At 34.3% G+C, this 26,488-nt stretch overlaps 1 protein-coding gene across 1 annotated transcript in view; it reads right to left on the bottom strand.

Moving 5' to 3' along the window:
- The window catches only part of LOC142343099 (androglobin-like), a 307,512-nt gene that overhangs the window by 165,838 nt on the left and 115,186 nt on the right, over nucleotides 1-26,488 (bottom strand). The window contains 2 exon segments of the mRNA XM_075394786.1: nucleotides 14,261-14,324; nucleotides 23,517-23,688. Coding sequence (XP_075250901.1) covers nucleotides 14,261-14,324; nucleotides 23,517-23,688 — 236 coding nt within the window.

The following is a 26,488-nucleotide window of genomic DNA, read 5'->3' as shown; positions in this document are numbered from 1 at the left end:
GCACGCTGAGCATGGAAGACAAGAAGTTTTCAACTTCAGCCTGTCCAAATTGGACACCAACGAAATAAACAAAAAACTTGATGAAGTTTTTGAAAATCTCAAATGTGCTGCAAAAGTTAACCTAGCTTTGGGGTTCCTGTTGCAGAACGTAGAGAACAACGACTACCGTTATTATTATCCGCACGAAAATAATTTACTTCTGGATAGGGCGCATTTGTTGAGCAATAAAAACGATTTACTCAACCTTCAAAGTGAAATTGGAAAGTTTGACTTGATTGAAACCTGTACACAGGAACGCCGGAACTCAAAGTGGCGATTCGCTTTAATTACAAACGTTACCATCTTTGCAGCTCTCTTAAAAAATATTCCTTTGGGTTGCCTGGATTCTGTTCTTCCGGAACCTTTGTTAAGAAACCCAGAAGTTAATTGTCTGGTTTCAAATGGACATGATGTACCTTATAACGATAACTTATGTCTATTCCGAGCAATTTCCATTCATTTATTTGGATCCGTAGATGTTGAACCACATGCAATGCAACTGTTTGACAATTTTGTTTCGGCCACTGACTGTGATCCTGAAAACTTCATGGGAGTTTCTCTGGATCAAATCCCAGTAATTGAAAATTTAGTCGAAAAAAATATCTTCATCTATGATTTTACCATTGAAGATGGTGAAATAGTTGGCGAACTTACAGCAATGTACTGATTTAAATATGATGATGGATATTATGGAGCACAGAAGAGATATTCAGTCTCCCCTGCAATCAGCAGACTCGCAACTGTGGTTTATTTTGCATCTATATTGCTCATTATTTCTATAGCAGTAAGTTTCCATTTGTACCTGATGTAAATGAATTGCAATTGTTGGCATTTTTAAAACATATGGAGTGAAATTGAATTATTTGTTCTATCACAGTACTATTTTAGACAGTAGAATTTTTACAGAGCTGAAAGTTTATTAAATAGTCTGAAGTCTCACGTACAAAACTTCCCTGCCCACTTAAAATTATATCCATAATCTGATAGAGAGAAGAAGAATGTTCACCGAGCATTAGTTGACAAAAACGTTTTACAGTCACATCGGGGATAGTAGAAGCACGTATGGTAGTAGTAATGGTTGAGAGTCTTTTCACAAGGTTAGGCAGAGGAAGTTGTTTTTTAGTTTTGTTGGTTGAAACATGATTACATTTTGACAAGTACTCCACAGCAACATGTAAGCGAAAGACAATAGCACCATAAGCAACAAAATTTTTCTCCGTAGGCAAAATAAGGATTTTAAAACAAGTCACAAGGCAAGGTATCGTCGCAGGAGCATACGAAGAAAAAACAATTTTATCTTTGGGACCTGTATCTTCAAAAATGAGATGCCAATGATTGGAACCAAACAAACAACCATCGATAACAGTCGAAGATGAATGATAACCGTACGCATAATTTTCTATTGCAGAATCTTGAGGTTTTGGTTCTGTGTCGCAAATAGTGTATTTGAATCGTTTTTGAAACTTTTTGAAGTATTCGGGACTGTTTTCGTACATAGCTTCAACCATAGTAAGAGACTAAACTGAGTGAGTAAACAGTGAATTACCTCTATGAATTATTGGGTTTGAGTTGATAACATGGTGTAAACAAAATTTCAAGGTCGTTCGAATACGAAAATTCTTTACATTGTTGTTATTCTTATTGCTTGTAAACAAATTCTGTCTAGTCATTAAGTAAACAAACTATAGCTGTCTGGTTTCTACGAAGCTCAGCAATTAAAACAAAGCTGTCGCATTTTCCCGAAGTTCCAAAATCTTTAACCTGAGGTAAATTTTGGGTTGTTTTCATTGCTTTTCAAATAAATTTTGTCTAGACATTAAGTAAAAAAATCAGATTTGTTGAAGTTGTGTACACGAATAATGGCTGTCTTAATTTCCCGAATTTTTTAAAACTTTGCTGTGATTGGGTGACGACTTGAATTAAAATCTATTTTTAGTAACATAACTAATGGTTCCAACTTTATGGCTTGTAAACAAAGTTTCCGAAGACATTAGGTAAATAAATTGAGTCTGATGGAACTTTCGGATGTTATGTAACCTTTGTTCTGATTGGCTGACGACTTAAGATATAATCTATTTTTAGTAATATAACTAATCGTTCCAACCTTTTGGCTTGTAAACAATATTTCTGAAGACATTAGGTAAATAAATAAAGGTTGACGGAACTTTCCAATGTTATGCAATGTTTGTTATGATTGATTGATGACCTGATAAATCCATTTTTAGTAAATAGACTTATTGTTTCAATTATTCTGTTTGTTTATCGTCATGAGAAATCATTAAGTTTTTGGGGAACAGGAGAACCACTTGTTTACCGAATTTCTATAGAAACGTTGACTGTTAACTTTTTTTTAAAAATTTTATCTTTCCTAATCCGATATTTAGTCACTTTCTAATATTTGGGAAATGCCTGCAAAAGACCGACAATTACAGATGTGAAAAATGTCGAAAATCTATAGTAAAATATCACATTGCTCGCCATAGAAGGACTTGTTCTAGCGGTACCTTATACTGCAAGAAACGAAACTGTAATTTTGCAACACAAAAATTCGGCAGAACTATCGTACCATATTGCCAAATCGCATGGATCGAAAACGCGTAACACCTTAAACAAGTGCGTTGTTTGTCAGAGAGATTTTCCAAGTTTCTACTCGCTGCAGCTTCATCGCAGGAAGATACACCAAGTTAACACGAAAGTTGGGAGCTTAAACACAACCCGTGTCCGTGAAATAGTTGATGAGTTGAATGAAGATAGTGAAAAATTGAAAGAGGAATTAGCAGCATGTCAGCATTTACTAGTAGATGTGCACGCTGAGCATGGAAGACAAGAAGTTTTCAACTTCAGCCTGTCCAAATTGGACACCAACGAAATAAACAAAAAACTTGATGAAGTTTTTGAAAATCTCAAATGTGCTGCAAAAGTTAACCTAGCTTTGGGGTTCCTGTTGCAGAACGTAGAGAACAACGACTACCGTTATTATTATCCGCACGAAAATAATTTACTTCTGGATAGGGCGCATTTGTTGAGCAATAAAAACGATTTACTCAACCTTCAAAGTGAAATTGGAAAGTTTGACTTGATTGAAACCTGTACACAGGAACGCCGGAACTCAAAGTGGCGATTCGCTTTAATTACGAACGTTACCATCTTTGCAGCTCTCTTAAAAAATATTCCTTTGGGTTGCCTGGATTCTGTTCTTCCGGAACCTTTGTTAAGAAACCCAGAAGTTAATTGTCTGGTTTCAAATGGACATGATGTACCTTATAACGATAACTTATGTCTATTCCGAGCAATTTCCATTCATTTATTTGGATCCGTAGATGTTGAACCACATGCAATGCAACTGTTTGACAATTTTGTTTCGGCCACTGACTGTGATCCTGAAAACTTCATGGGAGTTTCTCTGGATCAAATCCCAGTAATTGAAAATTTAGTCGAAAAAAATATCTTCATCTATGATTTTACCATTGAAGATGGTGAAATAGTTGGCGAACTTATTCGACGAAGCATTGAACGATATGAAGAAAACATTAAATTACTTCGCTATAACAACCATATCTGTTATGTAAATGATATCAACAAATTCTTCAAGAAGTTCCGCTGTCCCAGCTGTGACGTCTTCTTCAATCACTCTGGACATTTTAATCGCCACTTACGAACTTGCAAAGAACGAGTGAAAAATATCTATCCGAGAGGTGTTTATTCGTTAAAGGAAACATTGTTTCAGAAACTTGAAAACTTCTCAATCACTTATCCAGAAGATTGTACCCTCTTCAAAAACTTTGCCGTCTTCGACTTTGAAGCAATATGTGACAACTCATCGGAAATTAGTAGCTCTGCTACAACATCATGGATTGGAACTCATGTACCAGAATCTGTTTCAATTTTCTCCAATCTGTTGAAGGAACCAATTTTCTTGTGCGAAGATGATCCTAATCGTCTCATCATATCATTTGTAGCTCAACTTGAAACATTAGCAGCAAAAAACAAAGCGGACATGAGACCTAAGTTGTTGGCGGTGGAAGAAGAGATCAAAACTAGGTTGAGTGATATTTCCTCTAGATTGCAAGTTGTTTCCGAAACTCAACCAAATATCAGTAACAAAACGGAAGATAGCAATGCATCTGAAAATTTTTTACGATTCCAGCAAAAGCAGCTCCTTGATCTCCAGCGTCATTTTGATAGTTATGTTGACACTTTACCAGTTTTTGGATTCAACAGAGGAAAATATGACCTTAACCTAATCAAAACTTATCTCATTCCTCATCTAATAACTGATAGATCTATTCAACCTACGGTAATAAAGATAGATCTAATCAACCTACGGTAATAAAGAAGGCAAACCAATTTATATCTTTTAGTTTTGGTGACATTCAGTTTCTCGATATTCTGAACTTTCTCGGTGGAGCTACATCTCTGGATTTATTTCTGAAAGCATATCAGTCCGAGGAGACAAAAGGATTTTTTCCGTATGAATGGTTTGATTCGTTGACGAAACTTGACTGTGACAAACTTCCTCCCTATGACTCATTTTTCAGCAAACTGAAAAACTTTAATCCTTTGGAGAAGGAATTTTCTGAGTTCGAGAAGTTAATACAGCGTGGGAAAGACGAGAAGATAATCCTAAAGGAGATGGGACTGAAAGAGAAGCCGCTGTCAGGAAAACAAAATTATACTCTTTTAGCAGATTTGTGGAAGAAGGAGGGTATGAAAACTTTTCGTGATTTCCTTCGATGGTATAATAACAAAGACGTTGTACCAACGTTGACTGCAATGAGTAAAATGAATGAGTTTTATCATAATCGGAACATTGATATATTGAAGCGCGGTTGTACACTTCCAAATTTGGCTAATATTTGTCTTCACAAGTCAACAAGTTCAAAATTTTATCCGTTCGTCGATAGCGATAAAGATTTACATGAAAAAGTTCGAAGTGAAATGACTGGTGGGCCTTCTATTGTCTTCACGAGGAAAGCTGTTGTAGACAAGACATTCATCCGAACATCAAACAACATTTGTAAGGCGATAGTTGGAATAGACGCCAGCCAATTGTATCCCTTCGCCATGTGTCAAGCGATGCCAACGGGTTTATACACTAGGTGGGAGTTCGATTCTGATCTCCAAAAGTTCAAAGCTTGTCAGAACAAGATTAGAAAATTTGAAAACATGGTTATTTCTTACTATCAAACAATCAGACCAGACTGTACTATTGAGAGCATCTATACAACTGGAAAACAGAAAAAAATTGATTGGTTTAGTGTTGATGGCTTTTGTGGACACTGCAATACAATTTTCGAAGCTCTCGGATGTTACTACTATTTCTGTCCCTGTAGAGAAGCTCAACCCTCTCTTAGCGAGGAAGAACTTAAACATGGTCTCCAGAAGCGAGAATCTGATAAGTTAAGGAAAAAACACTTGGAGAAAAAGGGATACAAAATTATCGAGATGAGGGAGTGTGAAAGGTGGGATCAGGTTCAGATAAGCTCTTTTCTGAAAAATCACATTAGAAAAAATTTTCCCTACAAACTACCCTTAAGCATGGAAATCCTGCTGAAGCGGATAGATGAGGATAAGTTATTCGGTTATGTACAATGTGACTTAGAAGTTCCGGAGGAGCTCTACGAACGATTCGCAAACTTTCCTCCAATTTTCAAAAATAGCAACGTTGGAAGAGAAGATATTGGAGATTTCATGAGAGAGTATGCTGAAAAAAACGATCTATTGATGAAACCACAACAAATGTTGATTTCGAGTTATAAATTAAATAATGGAATAGTTATAACGCCATTACTGAAGTTTTACTTGAAGCTTGGACCGATTTGTTGAGTATACAGATTTGTTGAGTATACGCCACAAAAGTGCTTTAATGATTTTGTGCAATCTGTTGTTGATGCGAGACGAAAGGGAGATGAAAATCTTGACTCGAGCGTTGTTGCTGAGACTATGAAGTTACTTGGGAACAGCTCGTATGGTTATCAGATTATGGATCGAAGTCGACACACCGAAACCTTCTATCTTAATGAAGAAAAAATGCATAAAGCAATTAATAACCGTCTTTTTAGAAGACTCAATAGCGTTTCGAGAGATATCTATGAATTTGAACTAGTGAAAAGCACAATTGAACATCGTGAACCAATAATTGTTGGATTTTTTATCCTTCAGTATGCAAAATTGAGAATGTTAGAGCTTTACTACAACTTTTTTGACAAGTTCTGTGATGTTAAAAAATTTGAAGAGCTTGAGATGGACACTGACTCTCTGTATATGGCACTAGCTCATGAGATTCTCTATGAATGCATTCGTCCCGAAATGAAGAGCACTTGGAAAGAACTCCGAAGTAATGACTGTGTAGAAAATTTTCGCGCTGATTGTAACAAAAAATTTTTTCCGAGAACTTGTTGCCCTAAACATGTGAAAAATGATAAGCGGGAACCTGGATTATTCAAGGAGGAGTTTCGATGTACTGAAATGTTGTCTCTATGTAGCAAAACTTATTGCTGTTACGACTCTAGAACGAAGAAAACTAAGTTCAGCAGCAAGGGACTCAACAAGAAGGTTCTAGAAAAAAATAATGATGGACCATTGCAGAAGTACAGAAAAATACTGGATGAAGCAGTGAATGTATCCTCGACTAACAGAGGATTCAAAACAGTAAATCATCAAGTTCTCACGTACGAACAAACTAAAAAGGGACTTTCCTATTTCTATCCAAAGCGAATGGTGGAGGCAGATGGAATACATACACAACCTTTGATGATCTGAAATTAAAACTCTACTTTCAAATATTTTACATCCGTCACTTTTTATTTTCGCTGATACTTGATAGATTTTGATTAGATTTTAAGTGTTTTGAGTAATTTTGTAGTGTATTGTATAACTAGTCTTGGTATTCATTGTAATAGATTAATTATTGTTCGGGAAAAAAACTTTGAAAGCTGCTTTATTTTTCATTCAAAGTTAAACATGCATGGACAAATCGAATGAGTTCTTTAATCGTATCATCCTCCTTATATCAATTAGCTTTCCTTATAAGGAATGTCAGGAATTTATTCAATATTTAGTACCGTTGATCAATTTTCGTTATTGTTTTCTGTGACGTCATAAATCCATTTTATAGCGTTCTTTGCGACGTCATAAATAGTATGCATTTCGTACTCATCAAGCTCTTTCCCTTTTGATGAAAAAAATTACAACGACTAATTAAAAATAACATTGATTAGGATGTTCCTTAATCATCCCACTATGTGAACATCCAAGAACAGTCTTAATACATGTGAGCATCTAAGACTAATTTTAATGCTTGTGAGAAGCTATAGCTAATCTTAATACATGTAATACTATACCTAATTTTAGATGTAGAAGCTATACCTAATCTTAATACATGTAGAAGATATACGTTATCTTTATACATGTAGATTCTATACCTAATCTTAATACATGTAGAAGCTATACGTTATCTTTATACATGTAGATTCTATACCTAATCTTAATACATGTAGAATCTGTCTTAATACAACTAATCTTATAAATTTTTATTCATATCCTTATATATCATACATTAATATCTGATTCCTATCTTTATACATTGCTAAAATAATTCAAGGGCGACCGAAGCGAGCCACAACCGCTATAACCAATCTTAATACATGTGGGTTGCCACCCCCCCCCGGGCACCTCGGTCCAGCTATATACTACTCCGCCATTGATTCCCATAACACCGATTAGGGATTGAAGGAACACAAAAAATGATAAAAATTAATTGTTGTACAAAAAAATTTTTTATGTGCGAACTATTTATAGTGGAATTCGTAGTTAGACATACTCCTGTTTCTTATTGAGTGAACATAGGACCAGTATCAATGTCAAAACGCATTAGAGATGTTAATTAAGACTTGAGCAGAGTTCAAGTAGCGGGCATCTAAAATTGGGCTTTATGGGTTTATCCCGTTTCGATTTTGATTTCGTTTTTCGATACAGATTCGGTACACTTTAGATTGCTTTGCCGAGCAACTGATGTTTAAAAGCACTTTGAACAAAATGAGCAAAAAATGAAACTACCATAGAAATATCAAAAAAGATTTTATGCAAAATATCGAAAAGGCGGTAAAATGAGGTAAAGGGAAACAAATTTTTATTTGACCAAGTAAAAAACGTGGCAGGACAAGTTCTGACCTACAGTTTGCATTGAATAAACAAAACACTAAACCTAGAATGGATTTAAATAGATTTGAAAAGCTATTAAGAGAAATCCAGCCACGAAAATTGAAAAAAAATACAGTTAAAATCAAAGTCAAAATGCCGCATGTGACAAAAAAAACTAGTAGCGAGAAGGCAAATTGTTATTCAAACACAGTTTTTCACTCTACTTTCAAATTAGAGAGAACAAACTTCACGCCGCAAAACCACTTCCTGTTTCGGCGTGACCGAAACTGCCACACAAAGTTGACTGCAAAAATCATCAAAATATTTGAACAGATACTTAAAAAATAAAAAAAGACAAGTCCTCAACTATAATTCAAAGAATTTTCATTGACTCAACAAAAAATGCTGGAAATAGAAAGGAGTAGGAATGAATTTGGAGAAACTATTTAGAAGAAAAACTAGAAACCAAGATCGAAATAACCGTAAAAACAAGTCCATTTGAATTTGGCGCATATGAGCAATAAATCACTGTCGAGCAATCCATTTGTTGTTCAAATGCCATTTGTAACTGTATCCAGAAATCCGAGTAAAGACATTTCACGCCGCAAAACCGCTCACTCTTTGCGCTACTTCCTGTTTTGCTGCGGCCATAATAACCAAAAGCGTTATCGATAACGTTAAGAAAAATCAGCGCTCAATTAGAATACAAATTCCTTGAAAATTAAAAAAATTCAATGCCAAAAAATTGGAAATGATGTCATTGTTACAAATTATTTAAAGAAACCGTTTTTTGTTAATGTGATTTTACAGGTCATATCAAAAATCTTTCTCAGAGTATGAAATAAAACAAAAATTAGACATAATCAACTAAACTAACGAATTGCTCTCAAATGGCCGGCAAGCGGTTGGCTTCGGTATTAGCCAGCTGGGGCTTAGGGGTGCCTGCATTAGGTTGGGTGACAGGTGTGTGTTGGGGGGGGGGGGGCGGGGCAAGCGTTAGGGGGGTCAAGCAGCGGGTAGGGTTGCGAAGGCTACGGGGGGGTTGAAATCGGCAGGCGCAGTAGGGTGGACAATGGGAGTGTGGAGAGGGTGTTTAATGGGTGGGGGTGATGATGGCGGTTGGGGGGGGGGGGGGGCACGGTGACTGAGGGGCCCAAACTTTCAAGATTAAAAACCGCACTTTACACCATGAAACGGTCTCCGCAAAACAGTTTTTGTTTAACCGCATTCTTAGAGTATAGCAAAAATTAAAAGCTCTAAAAGAACTTAATGCCCTCCATGCGCCACCTGCTTATCCCATTTTTGAAGACGAAAGGTCAAATTGGTCAAAACATAACTCGATCAAAAGACAAATCGCATAGAATAAAGACCACATGACTAATATAATTGCTACAAATGTCATTTGAGAGCAATTAAAAAAGGACAAATCTATACAGCTTATGCAAGAAGCAAAGCAAATTCTTATTCGACAAAATCAAAAAATTTAGCAGGAAAAGTCCCGATATACACTTCAAAAATTTGCATTGACTAAACAAAAAAAACTAGATATAGAATAGTCTTCGAATGGATAGGAAAGCTATTAAGAAAAACATTTGACCGTAAAAACCAAACAAAAAAACAGTAAAAATCAACACTAGCGAGAAATCGAACTATTATTCCGTTTTCTCACTCTAATTTCAAATTAGAGTGAATAAATTTCACGCCGCAAAACCACTCGTTCTTTTGCTCAACTTCCTGTTTTGGCGTGACCAAAATCACTACTCCAATTTGACTTTAAAAACCATGAAAATGTGTGAACAGATCTTAGAAAAAGGCAGCGCCTCAATATCATTCAAATTCTTTGAATTAATAAAAAATAGGAGCGCTATAATAGCCGGCTGAGAGGCTGAGGACGGCTATTAATAAAATTAAACATATTACCACATGTCTACCGAAAATTGATATTAGTTGGTATCAAAATATTGCGTTTACACATACCTGTGTTAATGGGATTGAAACAAAGACAGTTTGTCACGTTTAACCATTAATACGAATGATTAGCATTTTTATATACAATTCTCTGAGCAAGCCATGCTAGCCTTGAGAAGTAATTTGGTGTGAAACTTTGGGGAGCTCAATTTGAAAATAATGAATTCGATTTAGAGAAGAAAAGAGCAAAAAAAATTTGGGAAAGATTGCGAATCTTTGGTGTTAAGACCGAGGCCGAACTACTGATAGAAAATTGGATTTAATAAATAATTAACTGTGATTTAACATGATTGTATTTAAGATACTATTGTTCTTACCTGAAAAAAGTGAGGAGAACACTAGCTTGGTTATTTGATTGAGCACTTGATTGTCAATGAAAGGGTTCTATAATTAACCTGTCATGCCTAAGTAAGTTTCCTAATTTAATTGTTTATTTAATTTTGAAAACCTTGGTGTAATATTTGAGGATGATACCAACAACTGATAGACAGGTATTCAAAATTTTTGTTAGTTGCAATACCTATACCAATACGGCAACATTAATTTGTGCTTTAATAAAGTCTATTTGCAGGAGAATGCGAAGTAATGGTGGTACAAATTTTAGGGCACAAATGAATTCCACTTGGCTGCTATTGTGATCAGCTTCAAAAAGTGATCTTGTTGGGTGGGTGGGGGGGGGGGTTTACAAGTGTCAGTTTTATATTGTTCTCCTATCTTCCTATATCTGAAAAAATATATAAGTTACCTTAGAGCTATCTGGAAAACAATTTGAGCGAAAATGAGCAAACTTTGAAATAATACTGAGGACAAAATACGCCATCATGACGCCAAGATCGGCTCCACTCTATTTCGTTTCGCCGTCCTCAACAAGCGTACGTTATTCTGGTTTGAATTTTTTTCTAAAAAAATCAGTTCAGTTAATGGAGTTTTGCTTGCTCTGTTTTAGCGGATAGAGAAAAAAGGAGGCTCGGTAATGTGCATTCGCACAATGTTCCAACCCCGCTCATCCACGTTTTGATTTCATTGTCTACCAAATGAGGAGGAGATCAACAAACAACTAAGTGAAAAATAATGCCGGGTTAGAGGGCCAATGAGACTTCTAATTAATGAGAGTAAAATCAAGCAAAAATTATTTAAGATTAAAACTCGATGTCTATATTAACCATTTAACAACAAAAAGAAAACGGAATCGGATGAAGACTCAACTTGAAAAATTAACCTGTACTTCATTAGATAAGATATGAGACCTGTCAAAAACTACAATCAGTAGCAGGTTGACGAGGACGAACAAAAGGGTCAGTGTTCAAAAATACGCACCTAATTTTGAAAACAACCAAATAAAAATTGAATATAACCAATAAGTATCAAATCGGCTCATTAAGAAGGTTAATTTATACCTCTAAGGAAGCAATTAAGACCTGCAATTATCCATAGTAGTTCAGACGACTACAAAGAGAACGGCAAAACAAATAAAAACATAAACCGACTAATGTCAGAAAAATTGCACTCGAATGATAGAAAGCGCAAATAAATTCAGGGGCTGTAGCCTAGATAAAGTTGTCTATGCGTTCAAAAACATCAGATGAAGGAAGGGTTCGATGCCCGACCTTCATATTCCAATTCTCCCAACAGCTGCGTTAACCACTTGCCTATCCCAGCCGTGTCATTTTCTCAGTAGCAATTGGTTTTGTTTGAACAACCAGTTCATTTTGGAGTGAGAGCAATTGAAAAAATTGAAATTGGCATTAAAAAGAGACACACGTTTACAATAAGACACTAAAGAACAAAACAATTAAAAATTACGAAAACACATTGTCAAATCCATAAAAACTATGAGCGTTTCTCTGAAGACATAACTATTTATTTGGCCTCATTTTGTTGGTAATGAGTTTTTCAATTAATTGGGCCTTGATTTGAAATCATTCTCGATAGTAGTTAGCATAAAAAAACAAAAATGGAAAAATATTTTGAAAAAGTCACAATATAATCCGAATAACTAATGATTGCAAGAATCCAAGATGAGTCCAACCCTGGCCCTGATTTTGCGTATTTTGCCGCATATTTTATTATATGTTTGCTGAAAAGATTAATTAGCAAATATAATAAATATTTAGCAAAAAAAATTAGCAAACAAACACTACATAAAAAGACACACAAGTTTACAATAATTGCTTCCAATTCGATAGCAATTGATCAATTAAATTTAACAAGAAAGCGTTGTCACAATATTTAAAACCATAAGTTATACATGGGAAATAAAAAAAAATTTCGATTGCGCTTTCTTCAACGCCAATTGGAACCAATGTATAGGTTCTCCTGTAGTTCATTAAGAACCCAATTGGATCTCTGATTAATAAGACGTAGTCTTGAAGCTGCAAAAAGCATGACAAATGAAAGCAAAACAAGAAATCAATAAAAAACTACGAAAACACATCGTCAAAGCCATAAAAACTATGAGCATTCCTCTGAAGACATATTATCTATTTATTTGGCTTCATTTTTTTCTTAAAAGGATTTTTCATTAATTAGGCCTTGATTTGAAATCAATCTTGTTAGTAATTAGCATGAAAAAAAATACAAAAATGCGAAAATAATTTGAAGAAGAGAGCGCCCCAATTTAATCCGAATATTTAATGGTTGCAGGAAGAATGGCAAAACTTAGCAAAAATATATACCAAGAGACGCGGATAGAACCAATCCTTAAAAGTAAAACCAATAGCATTGTTATTAACAATTTAACAAATTGACAAAAATTTGGTCAAAAAATAAGGAAAATTAAAATAAAAACAACGAATTCCGTCCTTTGTTCACATAGATTTTAACCTCAATAACTCGAAAAAGGAAAATCAATAAAATCTTTTTAATTCCACATTCTACGGTGGACGGGCTCTCTGATGATACCAGTCTGAAATGTCTACGATGAATATATCGATCAGCCAAAATTGACTAAGAAACCCAATGAACCCAAACTGAAGAAAAAACCCATTTGAGTATATAGTTCCTCCCTCCATTAAAGTGGGTCGGAAAAATCACATATGTCTGTAATTAATGAAAAAAAATTCATATATTTAATAACAATTTTTAAAAATCTTTTTCAAAATTGTTTTTTTTATTAGAAAAATTGATTAGAGGCAAACTGAACAACATAAGTTTATCTGTACGAATAATTAATTGAGTGTACAAAGAGTTATGTAAGGTGGAATCCAACATGTATCAACATGGAGCAAGTCTAGTGCTTCATACATATAACAACCTTGATAGAAGGGATGAAGGATAAAGATGCGCCAGCTGAGCTCAACGGCTTCAGATTTCCACCACCACCAACAATTGTTGTACCAGAATGGGGCATCAACTTAGATAGCGCGGCAGTGGATACACTACCTGTACAGGGAACTGTTTCCATTTACCAATCGAAAAATGACTCAAAAATAACAGGATGATTACTCTTGCACGCAAAATAGTTTCAAAAATAGTTTTAAAGTTCATTGGATCGTTTTACATTCATTTTTTGTACACTATTTTGGCGCTCTAACTAGAGAAAGAGGCTCTATCAGGGTACGTACAGTCATGAAGACTGAACAAAAATCTTCTGTAGTATCCAGCTAAATGAACTCACTGGGAAACAGTCAGCCATTACGTACAGAAAAATTTATTTATGGGAATGCTAAATCTGACGCTCATATTTTGCATTGAGCGCTAAATCTTCTTAAAATGGAAGATAGAAACAGTTCCCATAATTGCAAAACCTTTTTTCTTCAAAAGCGGTTGGCTGGCGCTATTATTGCTCAAGGAAGAGCTCGACCTGCGGGAGGTTCCAGGGATATTGAATGAGTTTTGCAAAGAGGGCGGGTTGAAGTCGCAACTTAGTCGCATAGACTCCAAACTACAGTGCTATAAAATTATAATTGCTGGAACCGGATCATTTTTAGCAAAAAACACCCGAATAAAAAACTCGAGATCACAAGTACACTCCACACAAACATCCATTAAAAGATTGTTTAACTTAAAAATGCACATTTGCTCATGGCTAAATAGTTAGATTTTGAAATTGGGTGACTAATAAAAAGAGCTAAGAGTTGTTTTAATAAAAAAAATGTAAAAAAAAGTTTACCTTGAAATCAGAGGCAGTTTCTTTGTAGGGATAGCTCTGAGGTTTGTGGTAGAGAATGACACTCCTGAAGCACGAAGAAAATCTCACAACCCATTTCTAATAGAAAAGTATAGCCAAACATGACAAATCAGGCAAATCTGCGCAATGGCATGAAAAATTCCACTACGTGGCCGAGAAGGCAAATTTCGTCATAGGCATACAATTTGTCACTTAGCATTCACGGATGAACGTAAACCATTTCGACAATATGGAGCATGTAAGTAGCCTCAATTTTTATTGCCCGAAATTTATTTGCATTTACTTGAGCCCCAATTCAAACACTTAATTGTTCTTGTGAACAATGATATCCAAAACTGTTAATTGCCTTCTTAATTCAAAATTAATATCGAGAGGGACATTTCTGAAATCATTCGCAAATTAGGCTTTTTTCAAGTAGATCTAATTGACACTGGAGAATTTTGTATTTTTATCGTTAGAAGGCTTCTAGCTGGGGACTGGCTAGCGCCCAAAACACTATCAAAAGTCCAAAAAAAGTTTGTGGTTCCTCTTGTTGTAGGGAGTATACTGTGCTGCCACCAAAAAAGGTTGCTCTCTCTCTCGGCTGCTTGAAAACTTCACTCTAGATAATTGAATTAATAATCAAAAATGTGTAATACCAGCAACAAGTAATGTTATAGACAGAGACAGATAAATGAGTTCAACAAACAAAATGAATTTTTCTATTAAAACTAATTAATGATCCGCACTAAATCAAACCAATTCAATCAGTCTTTCCGCAAGTATCCAAAAATCAGTCAATTTACTTCCTGTGACGCCCCTATTCCGTGCCTCATAGTTACGTGACGATTTTCCTTTAAACATTCATATAAAGTGCTTTAATTTAGTTCATATTCAGATAGATCTCAAGGCCATATCTAGCCTGTATTTCCGTCTAGGCTGCAAGCCCTTATTTGTTTATGTTTAATAAAAACAAACGAAGATTGACACATTACTGATATTACGTACCTAACAGCCTCAAATTTACCTTTTTAAGTTCCGTAATGATGACTTTGTATAATTGCTAAATAACTTCTCGACAAAATATTTACCTGGTGAAGTAATTATGCTGATAAAGTTGGCGCTATTACGGAAACTGTATATGTACTTAACAAACATCAAGAGACGTACAAAAGCAGGAAATTGCCCAACTTGAAGATCAGTAAACATTTGCGAAGGACCAATACAACTTTAGGTACGGCCCTGCGGAACCCACGATCACCAGAACACAAGAGAACCAGCCTGATAATCAGTTGATTGAAAAACTCAATAACAATTGAAACTGATTAGACAGCCTTTGAAAATTTCGTTATAATTTCGATAAAATGATTGAAGATTGAACTCGAAAATCTTTATAAAAACAGTAAGTAACAACAGGCTTCAATAGAGTTAAATAGAACGCCGAAAAGCTATTAAAATACAAGACAACTAGCGTATATATCACGCATTCGAACCGCTCAATAAAAACTATTACTAGCTAACTTTATTCAAAATATATCCGCTTAAAATTGCATTATGAAACAACTATAATAAGTCCTTGTACCATGGTGATAATTCTAGTTAATTACTTCAAATATTGATCTCCAAAACACCGAGACAAAAACTATAAAAGTTAGTGCGTAACATATCCTAACCGAAACATTTCTAATAAGTTCTATCTCACAGTAGCTGTGTTAATGGCCAGAAACTTATAATCTTCGCAACCAGCGGTTTTGAATTAGTTGCAGTCTCACTCACTGAAACTTTCAAAACAATGTTCTTTCACAAAGAACTCACACAAAAAATACAATTCTTCTCTCACTAAGAGCCAACTTCACCACTTGGGCGTTTTTTCACTCAATTTTTGACAGACGAACAACTGTTTCTCAGCATCGTAAGCCTCTCTCTCACCGTTTTTGCTTGTGCCTAAGGGTACTCCACCTTATCAGTTTTTATCAGCGTAACTTAACGTTTCGTTCCTTTTAGAAAATTTTGATCTAACGTATAAAGGTAAAAGTGGTCGTAAAATGTTGGTCATGCGCTGTACTTTATCTTAAGTAAATGTTTGCTCAAGATGTTCGGAATTTCGTGGACAACTCGGTTTGCGTATTTCAGGAATCAAATATGGTAGTTGACCTAACGTATAAAAGTAATAGTGGGCGTAGAGTGTTGGTCATGCGCTGTAGTTTATCTTAAGTAAATGTTTGCTCAAGATGTTCGAAAATTCGTTGACAACTCGACTTGCGTATTTCAGGACTCATGTTTCAAGTTCAACAGTTTTTATACAGGTACATCCATACTTTCCCCTGTTACTGATACTTCTCTGATTTAGCCTATGAATAATTTTGCTCCCACTGTGAATCTAGCAATGTTTATTTTTAGTCAATTTTTAATTGTTCTCCTTATGAGCATAAGGATGGAAAAATCAAGAAAACTTAGATTTTTCTGCCTTTCTCTTTGTAAAATATTCGTCAGCGCTAATACCTTGAAATTGAAATTTAACCAATTAGAGCCCTTCAAATTCAAATTAGGTTATAAAAGAACACAATAACTCTGGTAAAATATTTGTTTCTTTCATAAAAGTTCATAAAAAGTTTCAGTTATTGTTTCTTTTTTTTTGCTCCAAAAAAGAAATTAAAAACATTTGAGTAGCCGGAAGGGGTTCGCTGTTTTTCTCATTGCGTTTACCTACCTCAATTATCATACTTAATTCATATCTCATTACTTCTACTAAAAATTCCGTTTTAGTACTTTATGATCTTCCAATACTTTGATTGCTGTTTTTCTGACATTATTGATTACTTCCATTGTAAAATTATCAAAACTATAGCGATGTGACTTTTGCCTAGCTCCAGTTTCAAGTAGACACTTTATTTTTTACAAAATTTACCAGTGTACCTCACTGACTGACACAATATGAAAATAACAACTCCAATAATTATTTGCCTTAACTACCAAGATCTGTACCAAATTTCTCCTACAAATACAAAATCAAATCTGAAGTTTTACTCAGATAGTTTCCAAAGGGAGTACCGATCTTGGATCCAAAACAACTTTTGCAACAGAAAGCGAACATTTTTTTAATTCATTTTCCTTTTCATTTCATTTCTTCATTCATTTCTTTACAACAACACTTCTGCTCTATTTAATTTCGCTATGATGCCAACCCGTCTAGTTATTTCACAAAGGTACAAACAATTGCCGAATTACACCATAAACGGATCAATTTTTAGTTATCAAAAGTCTTTTTACCTACCATACGCAAATTAAAACAATTTGTAAGGGTAATATTAACCATACAGTACGCTTTGCTTCTTCACACTAACATTTTTGACAAAAACCTTTATCTCCTTTATCTGTTTTATTTTGTTTCCTATTCTCAATGCTTTGGGTAATCTTTACGGGCAAATAAATTTACTTTTTCCTGGAAAAATGCAAAAAAATGACCCACAAATCCTTCAAAGCACAATTGGTGTTTTTTCTCAATTTTTTTAGCAGGAATTTTCTCTAGTTAACGTACCCATTGTCTCCTTCCTGAAAACACTAAACAGTAACTCAAAACTTGTAGCTGCTTATAGGGATTACATACTTATTTTTATCATACCAAAAATAGCTTTTAGGGTTGCAGTTTTGGGGTTTGGGGAGAATTCATAAATAAACATCATTGCTTGTCTAAGCTCTTCCAGTCTTTTTTTCTGCTGTATTCATACTTGGTTCCTTTCGTTTATTGACATCTGAGTTTTATTCTGACTATTTCTGACAACGTGATTACTTTGCGAAGCTAGTCTCTCTTTTGTTTACATAAGAAATAAAGCTACATTCCACTCCAAAATACATCGCTAAAGTTTGTTCCTTTGTTTACATAGTCAATTTGCACAAGATTAGCTCCTAAATTCTGCAAACTAATTAACAACTCAATATCAAAGCTTCAATGTTAAGTAATCCCAATTATTTTATTTTAAGAGTTCCACAGACTTTACCTTTGTTATTTGATACCGCAACCGCGGACAAAAGAAACACGTGGAAATGAGTTACTTATAGCGTGGAAAAGAGTGATAATATTGAGTAAATTTACTCGCGAATTCCGACTTTGGCCAGGTAATGTCCAGAGTATTCTGAGGATAGTATGGAATCTAAATATTCTTCTCAGAAAAAGATATCCGATAGCAAGGACGAATGTCTGGGTAGATTGAAAAAGCGGTGATTCAATTAATAAAAAAAAACATAATCTACGTTCTATGACCACAAAATACAAAAATATAAAAAATAAGACGGATGTCTAATTAATAAAAATAATAACGCTATCAGCAATTCAAACCTTTTCATTATTGGGTAAAAATATGCCCAAAAAGATACCCAAAAGATTGCCGACATATCAACAATTATTGTTATAGACGCAATGAAATTGAACCAGAAAACTGACAAAACAATAACAGTGATACTACCAGCATCGTTTGTCAAAAAAGCTTCAAAACTTCAAGACGTTTTCTACACTCAGACAAATCCCGCTATATTTACCATTCAATGCTCAATAAAAAGTTTTCTGAATGAGTTCAGGGACAATTTCATAATGGTAAGCCTAATGGAGGAGGCAAATATTAAATTCAAATAACGCTGATAAAAACACAAGTGAGCTTTAAGAGCGTGCTCAATCATTTACTATAATACTGAAGTCATGGACAGTTTCATGCTCGTTTCATGACTTTTTCGCTTGAGCTTTTGGTTATTTGTGCTTAATTTTGGCTTCTTTGATTCGATAATCATAGATATTATTGGACTGCCTCCACCAAGCATCTAGCAAATTTTCCGGTTAATCCATTCTTGTCTGATTTTAAAGATTTCCATGATACAATTCATGTAAAAATTGCAAGAGTGCAGATAATTTAAATACAATTACTGCAAACAATGCAAGACGAATTCAATAAAAAAAATAATAATTTTAATTAAGTCCTACAGGGGAGAAGCTTCTTCGGGCCTTCACCCGAAAAATATTGTTGCTTATGTGACAAAAACTTGCTTCGTACAATAATTTTTTGTCCTCAGCATTATCGCATTAAAATTTCATTAAAAAATACCAGCCAGTTGTTATTCATTTTTGAAAAAAATTCAATACGAATGATTTCATCAATGTGTTTGGTAAAATTTTAGCAAGTAAATTAAATTGCGTAGAAAATGAGTTTCATAAAATAAAAAAAAAACTATTAGATACATTCAATTTATGAAATTTTTGCTGCTTTCACACCAATTGAATTCCCTATTTCTTATTTATGTATCAACATTTATCCTGATTTAATTGTTGTGAAAGCTTTCTGATTCCAATATGAAGAAAAACTGAACAAAGAGGCTCGGTAATATGCATTTGCATATAATGTACCGACCTCACACATCCACAATTTTGGCTCAATTGACAAGACAAAAAAGAATAAAAATGCAACTATGTTAAAAAAACGTTTATATTTTTTGAAATCACATAATTTCAAAAAATGAAACCCACAATATATCAACTAAAAACTGTAAATAGATTCAAGTTCATTCATGCCTCTATGTGAAAAGAAAGATACCTGTAATCAACCAAAATATGTCGTACGTCACCAAAAACAAACGACAAATAGAGACGAAAAACAAGAAATCAATCAAAATTTGAGAGAAAACGGCGTCAAAGCCGTTAACACCAAAATCTACTCCATAAAAAAATAAAATCACTTCCACCTTCTTTGAACACCAATAATGTGATGTATGACCTCTGATAAATGAGATTAACTAACACGTACACAAAAAGGCCAAAGTTAATAAATAGATTTGAATTTTTCGAAAACAATTTATTTCAAAGTAAAAAAAAACTTTAGCTATGAATTGGAATCATTAAATAGATTCAATTACTTCTCCAAACAAATCCATGGAGATCAGTCATTATTCGAAATAAGTCATACGTCTACAAAAAGAACGACAAACAAAGACAATAATTAAATTGAACTGTTGCTAAAAACCGGTGTCGAAGCCGTTAAACCAATAAGCGATGCACTAAAATCTTTAGATAAATCCAATTTTGCCTCTCATCAACAGCGATAAAGTGGCATAAGACCTGTAATTATTGACACTAGGTAACAAGCGGGCAAAACAGAACAGCAAACTGCAAAGTTAAAAGATCCGTCTATAGTTTCTTTTAAATTCCGCTAAATTCTGCCAGAAATCGGCAGAGAAGCCGTTAAAACTATGATCTATTCAAGGAAGAAAAAGAACCTCAAAGATGGCAAAGTGTCCAAAAATCAACTTTTTTGAAAACTCATTTTATCAAAGCCAAAAAACCATTACTTAAAATTTAAAACCGCAGAAATTATTGAATATTAGTCTCGCTGAAAGACGATGCGACCTGTCGTTGCTGATCTTAAACTACAATTTGAACAAAAAGAGAAAAAGTTAGCAAAGCTCAATAGCCCATTGTCTATTCTGAAATGCACTTTTAAAAGACAAGACGACCATAAGTTTTCGACTAAAAATCTAGATAGGTTTCCGTGAAGCCCCCTCGGAAACAGATAGGACGACAAAAACAAGAGCAAACTACAATGTTAAAAAAAACTTCCAAGCTCTTTTAAAAACATTTGATTTCAAAGTCATGAAAAACTTTAGCTATCAAACGTAATCAGAAAAAAAGTTGCTTCGTTCATTCATAGGAAGCCACCAAGAACAGCAATTATCAAGAATCTTTCGTACGACTACAAAATAATTGACAATTAAAACAAATATTTTGAAAAAAAAAGTTTTGAGTTTTGAAAGTTTTGCCAGAGGACGGCGTCGAAGAGGTTAAAAAATGATATATTGACTGAAAAGAGACAAAAAAAGTAACTCAAAGATGGGAAATGTCCAAAATCAAAAATGTGGAAACTCGTTTCATCAAGGCAAAAACGGTGACCAAAAACGTAAAACCCGCAATTTTTTTAAATTTTAGTCTAATGGAAAGGCGATGCGACCTGTTGTTGCTGATCTTAACCTACATATTGACCAAAAAGAGAAAAAAGTAGAAAAGCTCAATCACACAGTGTTTACTTTGAAAACATATACTTCAAAAAGCCAAAACAACCACAAGCTTTTGACTAAAAAAATTAGATAGGTTTCCCTGAAACTTATTAGGAAGCAAACTGGACGACAAAAAAGAGCACACTACAATTTCAAAAAAGTCTATAATTTTTAAAACATTTGATTTAATAGTCATGAAAACCTTGAGCTATCAATTGAAATCAGAAATCAAGTTCCTTTGTTCATTCTGTGGAAGCCGCTAAGAACTGCAATTATAAAAAAATAATAAGACTACAAAAAACCGACAATCAATAGAAAAATTAGAAAAATTATATTAAAACTTCCTAGAAGAGTGCGTCGATCCCGTTAAAACCATAATCCACTCACTGAAAAAAAAATGATATGCTCAAATGTGCCTGCTTTACAAACGCCAATCATCTGATATCTGACCTTTTAACAGATGTAACAAGACGTGAAAAAGAATCTCGAAGAAGAAGAAATGTCCAAAAACTGAATTTTTTGGCAAAATCGTAGTATCAAAGCCACAAATATCATTACCTAAAACTTAAAACCACAAGAAAGTACTAAATTTTTATCTTTCAGAAAAAGGATGCGACCTGTCGTTGCTGATCGTAGCCCACAACTTGAAGAGAAAAAAGAAAAAAGTGGAAAAGCTCAATAATCCATTGTTTATTAAATTACGTTTTGAAGTCAAAACGATCATAAGCTTTCGAATAAAGAAGTAGATAAGCTTGAAGCTCCTTAGGATGGAATTAAGGAACTTACACCTGTCGTTTGTTTCTAATTGAAAAATTATAAGCTTTGATTTTAACTGTTCTCTTCTTTAATTAACATAAAAAGAGCAAAAGATGCAAAAAAAATATTTTTAAAAAGACAGCGACTGATTACAATCCGAATTCATTTTGGACTTTAAAAAAGAATAATTAGACCAAAACTAGCCTTGCTATTGCTGTCGTCAATCGGGAGCACGTAATTGATCCAAAAATTATGGATATGGATAGTTTGACAAAAAGAAGTCAATACATCACAAATTAATGATGCATTTTGCATAATTATCGATTTCAACTAGCAAAAAAACCGGCAAAACTTTAATTCAAGAACACTCTCTATTAGGCGCAAGTAAAACAAGCCCTCTTTGGAGTTAAAAAATATTCTCTCAGCGTTTTTTAGGAGTGTTAATGCGGCAAATTTAAACGAAATGAAGCATATTTCGTGTCATTTGTGACCAAAAAAGGCTGGATTTTAAAAAATTGAGAGAAATTTTAGCCAAAAATTGAATCAAACAGTTCAACAACACTGTTATATCTTTAGAGGTACCAACAACACTATCGTTAACAATTTTAACATATTTTCAGCAAAAGTGGCAAATAAAATGCGTAAAAATAAGGGAAATGTGAAAAACGACGCAAATTAGTCAAATGTTCACAAAACTTCGAAAAAACTTCTTGTTAATTATATATTCTAGACTGTTCGGGCTTCCTAATGATACCACTCACAACCCTCGTGGATGAATAAATCGATTGGCTAAAATTGACTGAACAAAACAACCCATTTGAGTATATAGTTCGTCGAGACATACCAATTCAAACGGAAAATAACTCTTTCTATTTTTCTATTTGATTATTGTTGAAATGGAAAAAATGATTTTTGTGCGTCATTTTTTCCTACTGATTTTTCCTACAGATAAGAAATCCTACTGTATAGCACCAGGAAACTTAAATTGAAAAAATAAATTAAACAAACTAACCTATCATGTCAGGGTAGCAACAAAAAGTCATAAATTCAAAAAAATGTACACATTTGTTGCAGATAAGAAATCCTACACCAGGAAACTTAAATTGAAAATATAAATTAAACAAACTATCCTATCATGTCAGGGTAGCAACAAAAAGTCATAAATTCAAAAAAATGTACACATTTGTTGCAGATAAGAAATCCTACTGTATTATTAAATTCTACTAACGGAAATAATTTAAGGGCATGAAAATATATAAACACTTTGACGTATTTTAAATTTTATGCTGCCTGACCCAATTTGTTATAAAATGGTTTCTCTTTTCAAAAATATCTGAAAAAGGTTGCAGTGACTTGAAACAGTATGTGACCATTCTCGAATCATTTTCGCAAAATGTAGACGCATACTTAATTTTTTTCCATTTGGTTTAATATTTTAAACCTCCCCTTCGGTCTCCTGTCGTGAACTCACTTGAAAGCCTTTTTGAAGTCTTCCCAGTGGACCCAAGAGTCTGTCTTCCTTTCCAGTATCGCAGGCACCATCTCTTTCTTGCCATCTCCTGTCCCATCCTGTTTACCTGCACCACCACCAACATCTCCACCAGCCATTGCTTGTAGAGACGAATCAGCAGCACTAACTTCACCTGAACAAAATATCTTTAACGCACTGAATCGAAGGTCAATATTTGAAAAACATTAGGATGGGTGTCAAAGGCCAAGCACTGCCCGACGTGACATAATTGAAAAACCCATTCTGCTGCTCACTCGACTAATTTTGACTTAAGTTAGATGATTCATCAAATTGTTGGAAAATTGGAAAGTTGATGTTAAACAAGAACCCCCATACCCCCAAACTTCTCTTCAATGCAAATTACAGAATCAAATCACGAAATCAAACTGAGCCAGAAATCGGGAAATCGAAATGGGACAACGATTTCAAAATTTACCAATTCTACTCTCTACAGATAATATTGTTTCAAAAAAAATTTGAACAACAGTTGCATAGCTTACAGACCATTGTGTTGACAAACAAGAGTTTCAAACTACGATGCTCCAGTTGCATCCACGCGGGTATATTGTACCTACATTTTTCACATTTCATTACGTACACACTGAATCGAAAGCCATCTGCTGAAGAAAACAAAGTTACTCAGAAAATTTAGCCAAACCACATTTTTCAAATTTTTTCCTTAATCTGTTTTGTTTAACTGCTTTATTACAGAGTAGCATCACACAAGCCTTGAAAGGTTTTCTGCTTGTCCAATTCTGAGTACACCGCTGATTTCCTCATGGCATCAGAACAACAGATCAATGAAAACGCTCCGAGCTGATGACGCTGCCTCACAGCCAAAAGAAAACATAGGAAATTTGTTTCAGCATGATCTTACAATAATAGCTCGTAATTTGAATAGTAATAAAATAGCAATCAATGTAGATCAAACTGTCTCTTTGACCAACATCATTGCTTGTAGAGACGAATCAGCAGCACTAACTTCACCTGAACAAAATATCTTTAACGCACTGAATCGAAGGTCAATATTTGAAAAACATTAGGATGGGTGTCAAAGGCCAAGCACTGCCCGACGTGACATAATTGAAAAACCCATTCTGCTGCTCACTCGACTAATTTTGACTTAAGTTAGATGATTCATCAAATTGTTGGAAAATTGGAAAGTTGATGTTAAACAAGAACCCCCATACCCCCAAACTTCTCTTCAATGCAAATTACAGAATCAAATCACGAAATCAAACTGAGCCAGAAATCGGGAAATCGAAATGGGACAACGATTTCAAAATTTACCAATTCTACTCTCTACAGATAATATTGTTTCAAAAAAAATTTGAACAACAGTTGCATAGCTTACAGACCATTGTGTTGACAAACAAGAGTTTCAAACTACGATGCTCCAGTTGCATCCACGCGGGTATATTGTACCTACATTTTTCACATTTCATTACGTACACACTGAATCGAAAGCCATCTGCTGAAGAAAACAAAGTTACTCAGAAAATTTAGCCAAACCACATTTTTCAAATTTTTTCCTTAATCTGTTTTGTTTAACTGCTTTATTACAGGGTAGCATCACACAAGCCTTGAAAGGTTTTCTGCTTGTCCAATTCTGAGTACACCGCTGATTTCCTCATTGCATCAGAACAGATCAATGAAAACGCTCCGAGCTGATGACGCTGCCTCACAGCCAAAAGAAAACATAGGAAATTTGTTTCAGCATGATCTTACAATAATAGCTCGTAATTTGAATAGTAATAAAATAGCAATCAATGTAGATCAAACTGTCTCTTTGACACTGGGTAACAAATCATTCAATAAAAACTTCAAAAACTAATCTAATATTAAGTCGCAAAAATGGTAAATTATCCAGGTGCAGATCTGGACAATAGGTTGGATTTTGTAGAGCATTTAACAAGCATTTGATTTAATTTGTTGATTGCTTTTTAAAACTCAGATTTGTTTTACATAAAGCAGCTCATTTTAGCTACCCATAGCCGTGTGCCAAGAACCAAAAATCAAACAAGTTAGTCGTATTTTCTTCGGAAAACAATGGTCCCCGTCGACAGTAAAAAAGTGCACTAATTCCAGCGAAACAACTAAATATCTACAAAACAAATCGTTGAATAAAAAACAAGACGATATCAAAAAAGAAAGATTCAACAATTGCATAAGATATCGAGTTTGACAAATCGAAGCAGAAAATATTAAACAATATAAACCTAAACAAGTTATAAACCAACTAATATAAATTTGACTGGTTAACTCCAAGTGAATAGGAAAAAGCTCTAGAAAACTTAAAAGAAATTCATACTCGGATTAGATCAAATATAATAGAAACCTCACTGGAGATGAACTAAAGGCTTATCATCACGCTTTTCTACGAAACAATAATCACTGTAAACCTGAACATAGATAATCTTTCCATTAATTCTAGGAGAAATGATTAAGCCCTCTTAAAATCACGTAAATGCATATTAATCTCGTTAACCGGTACTTAAAAAAAACTTTCCCGCAGTTATGCTCCATGATAAAAAGTATTTTCAAATAAACGGTCGAATGAAAATATCAGAAAAGTTCCTTTTTGCCTTCTATATCGCGTAATATTAGATGAAAAACTCAATTTCTCCCAATAGGCATCACTCGACTAGAAATTAACTTTTGTTTCTTATACTAATAATGCGAGTCATGCGAGTCTGCGTGCAGCAGAAAAGTCCAACTTAGTCCTCGACAAAAATAAGAAATGATATAAGCCATTGTTGTAAGCGAAATTGCATTCAGTATTAAGTGTAGTGATTTAGGATGCTTTATAAGCTTGTTCACTTGAAAAGTATTGAAACTTGAATGGCCTTTATCCGCATTATCTTGCGGCCCACGTACAGTCAAATTGGTATTTCAGCAAATATTTTAAAAACATTTTGACTTCTTTAAAGCTT

This window comes from Convolutriloba macropyga, chromosome 7 (genome assembly GCF_964194025.1).
Source record: "Convolutriloba macropyga chromosome 7, txConMacr16.3, whole genome shotgun sequence".
In the NCBI taxonomy this organism is placed as follows: domain Eukaryota; kingdom Metazoa; phylum Xenacoelomorpha; order Acoela; family Convolutidae; genus Convolutriloba; species Convolutriloba macropyga.
This window is presented reverse-complemented; position numbering and strand designations above follow the sequence as displayed.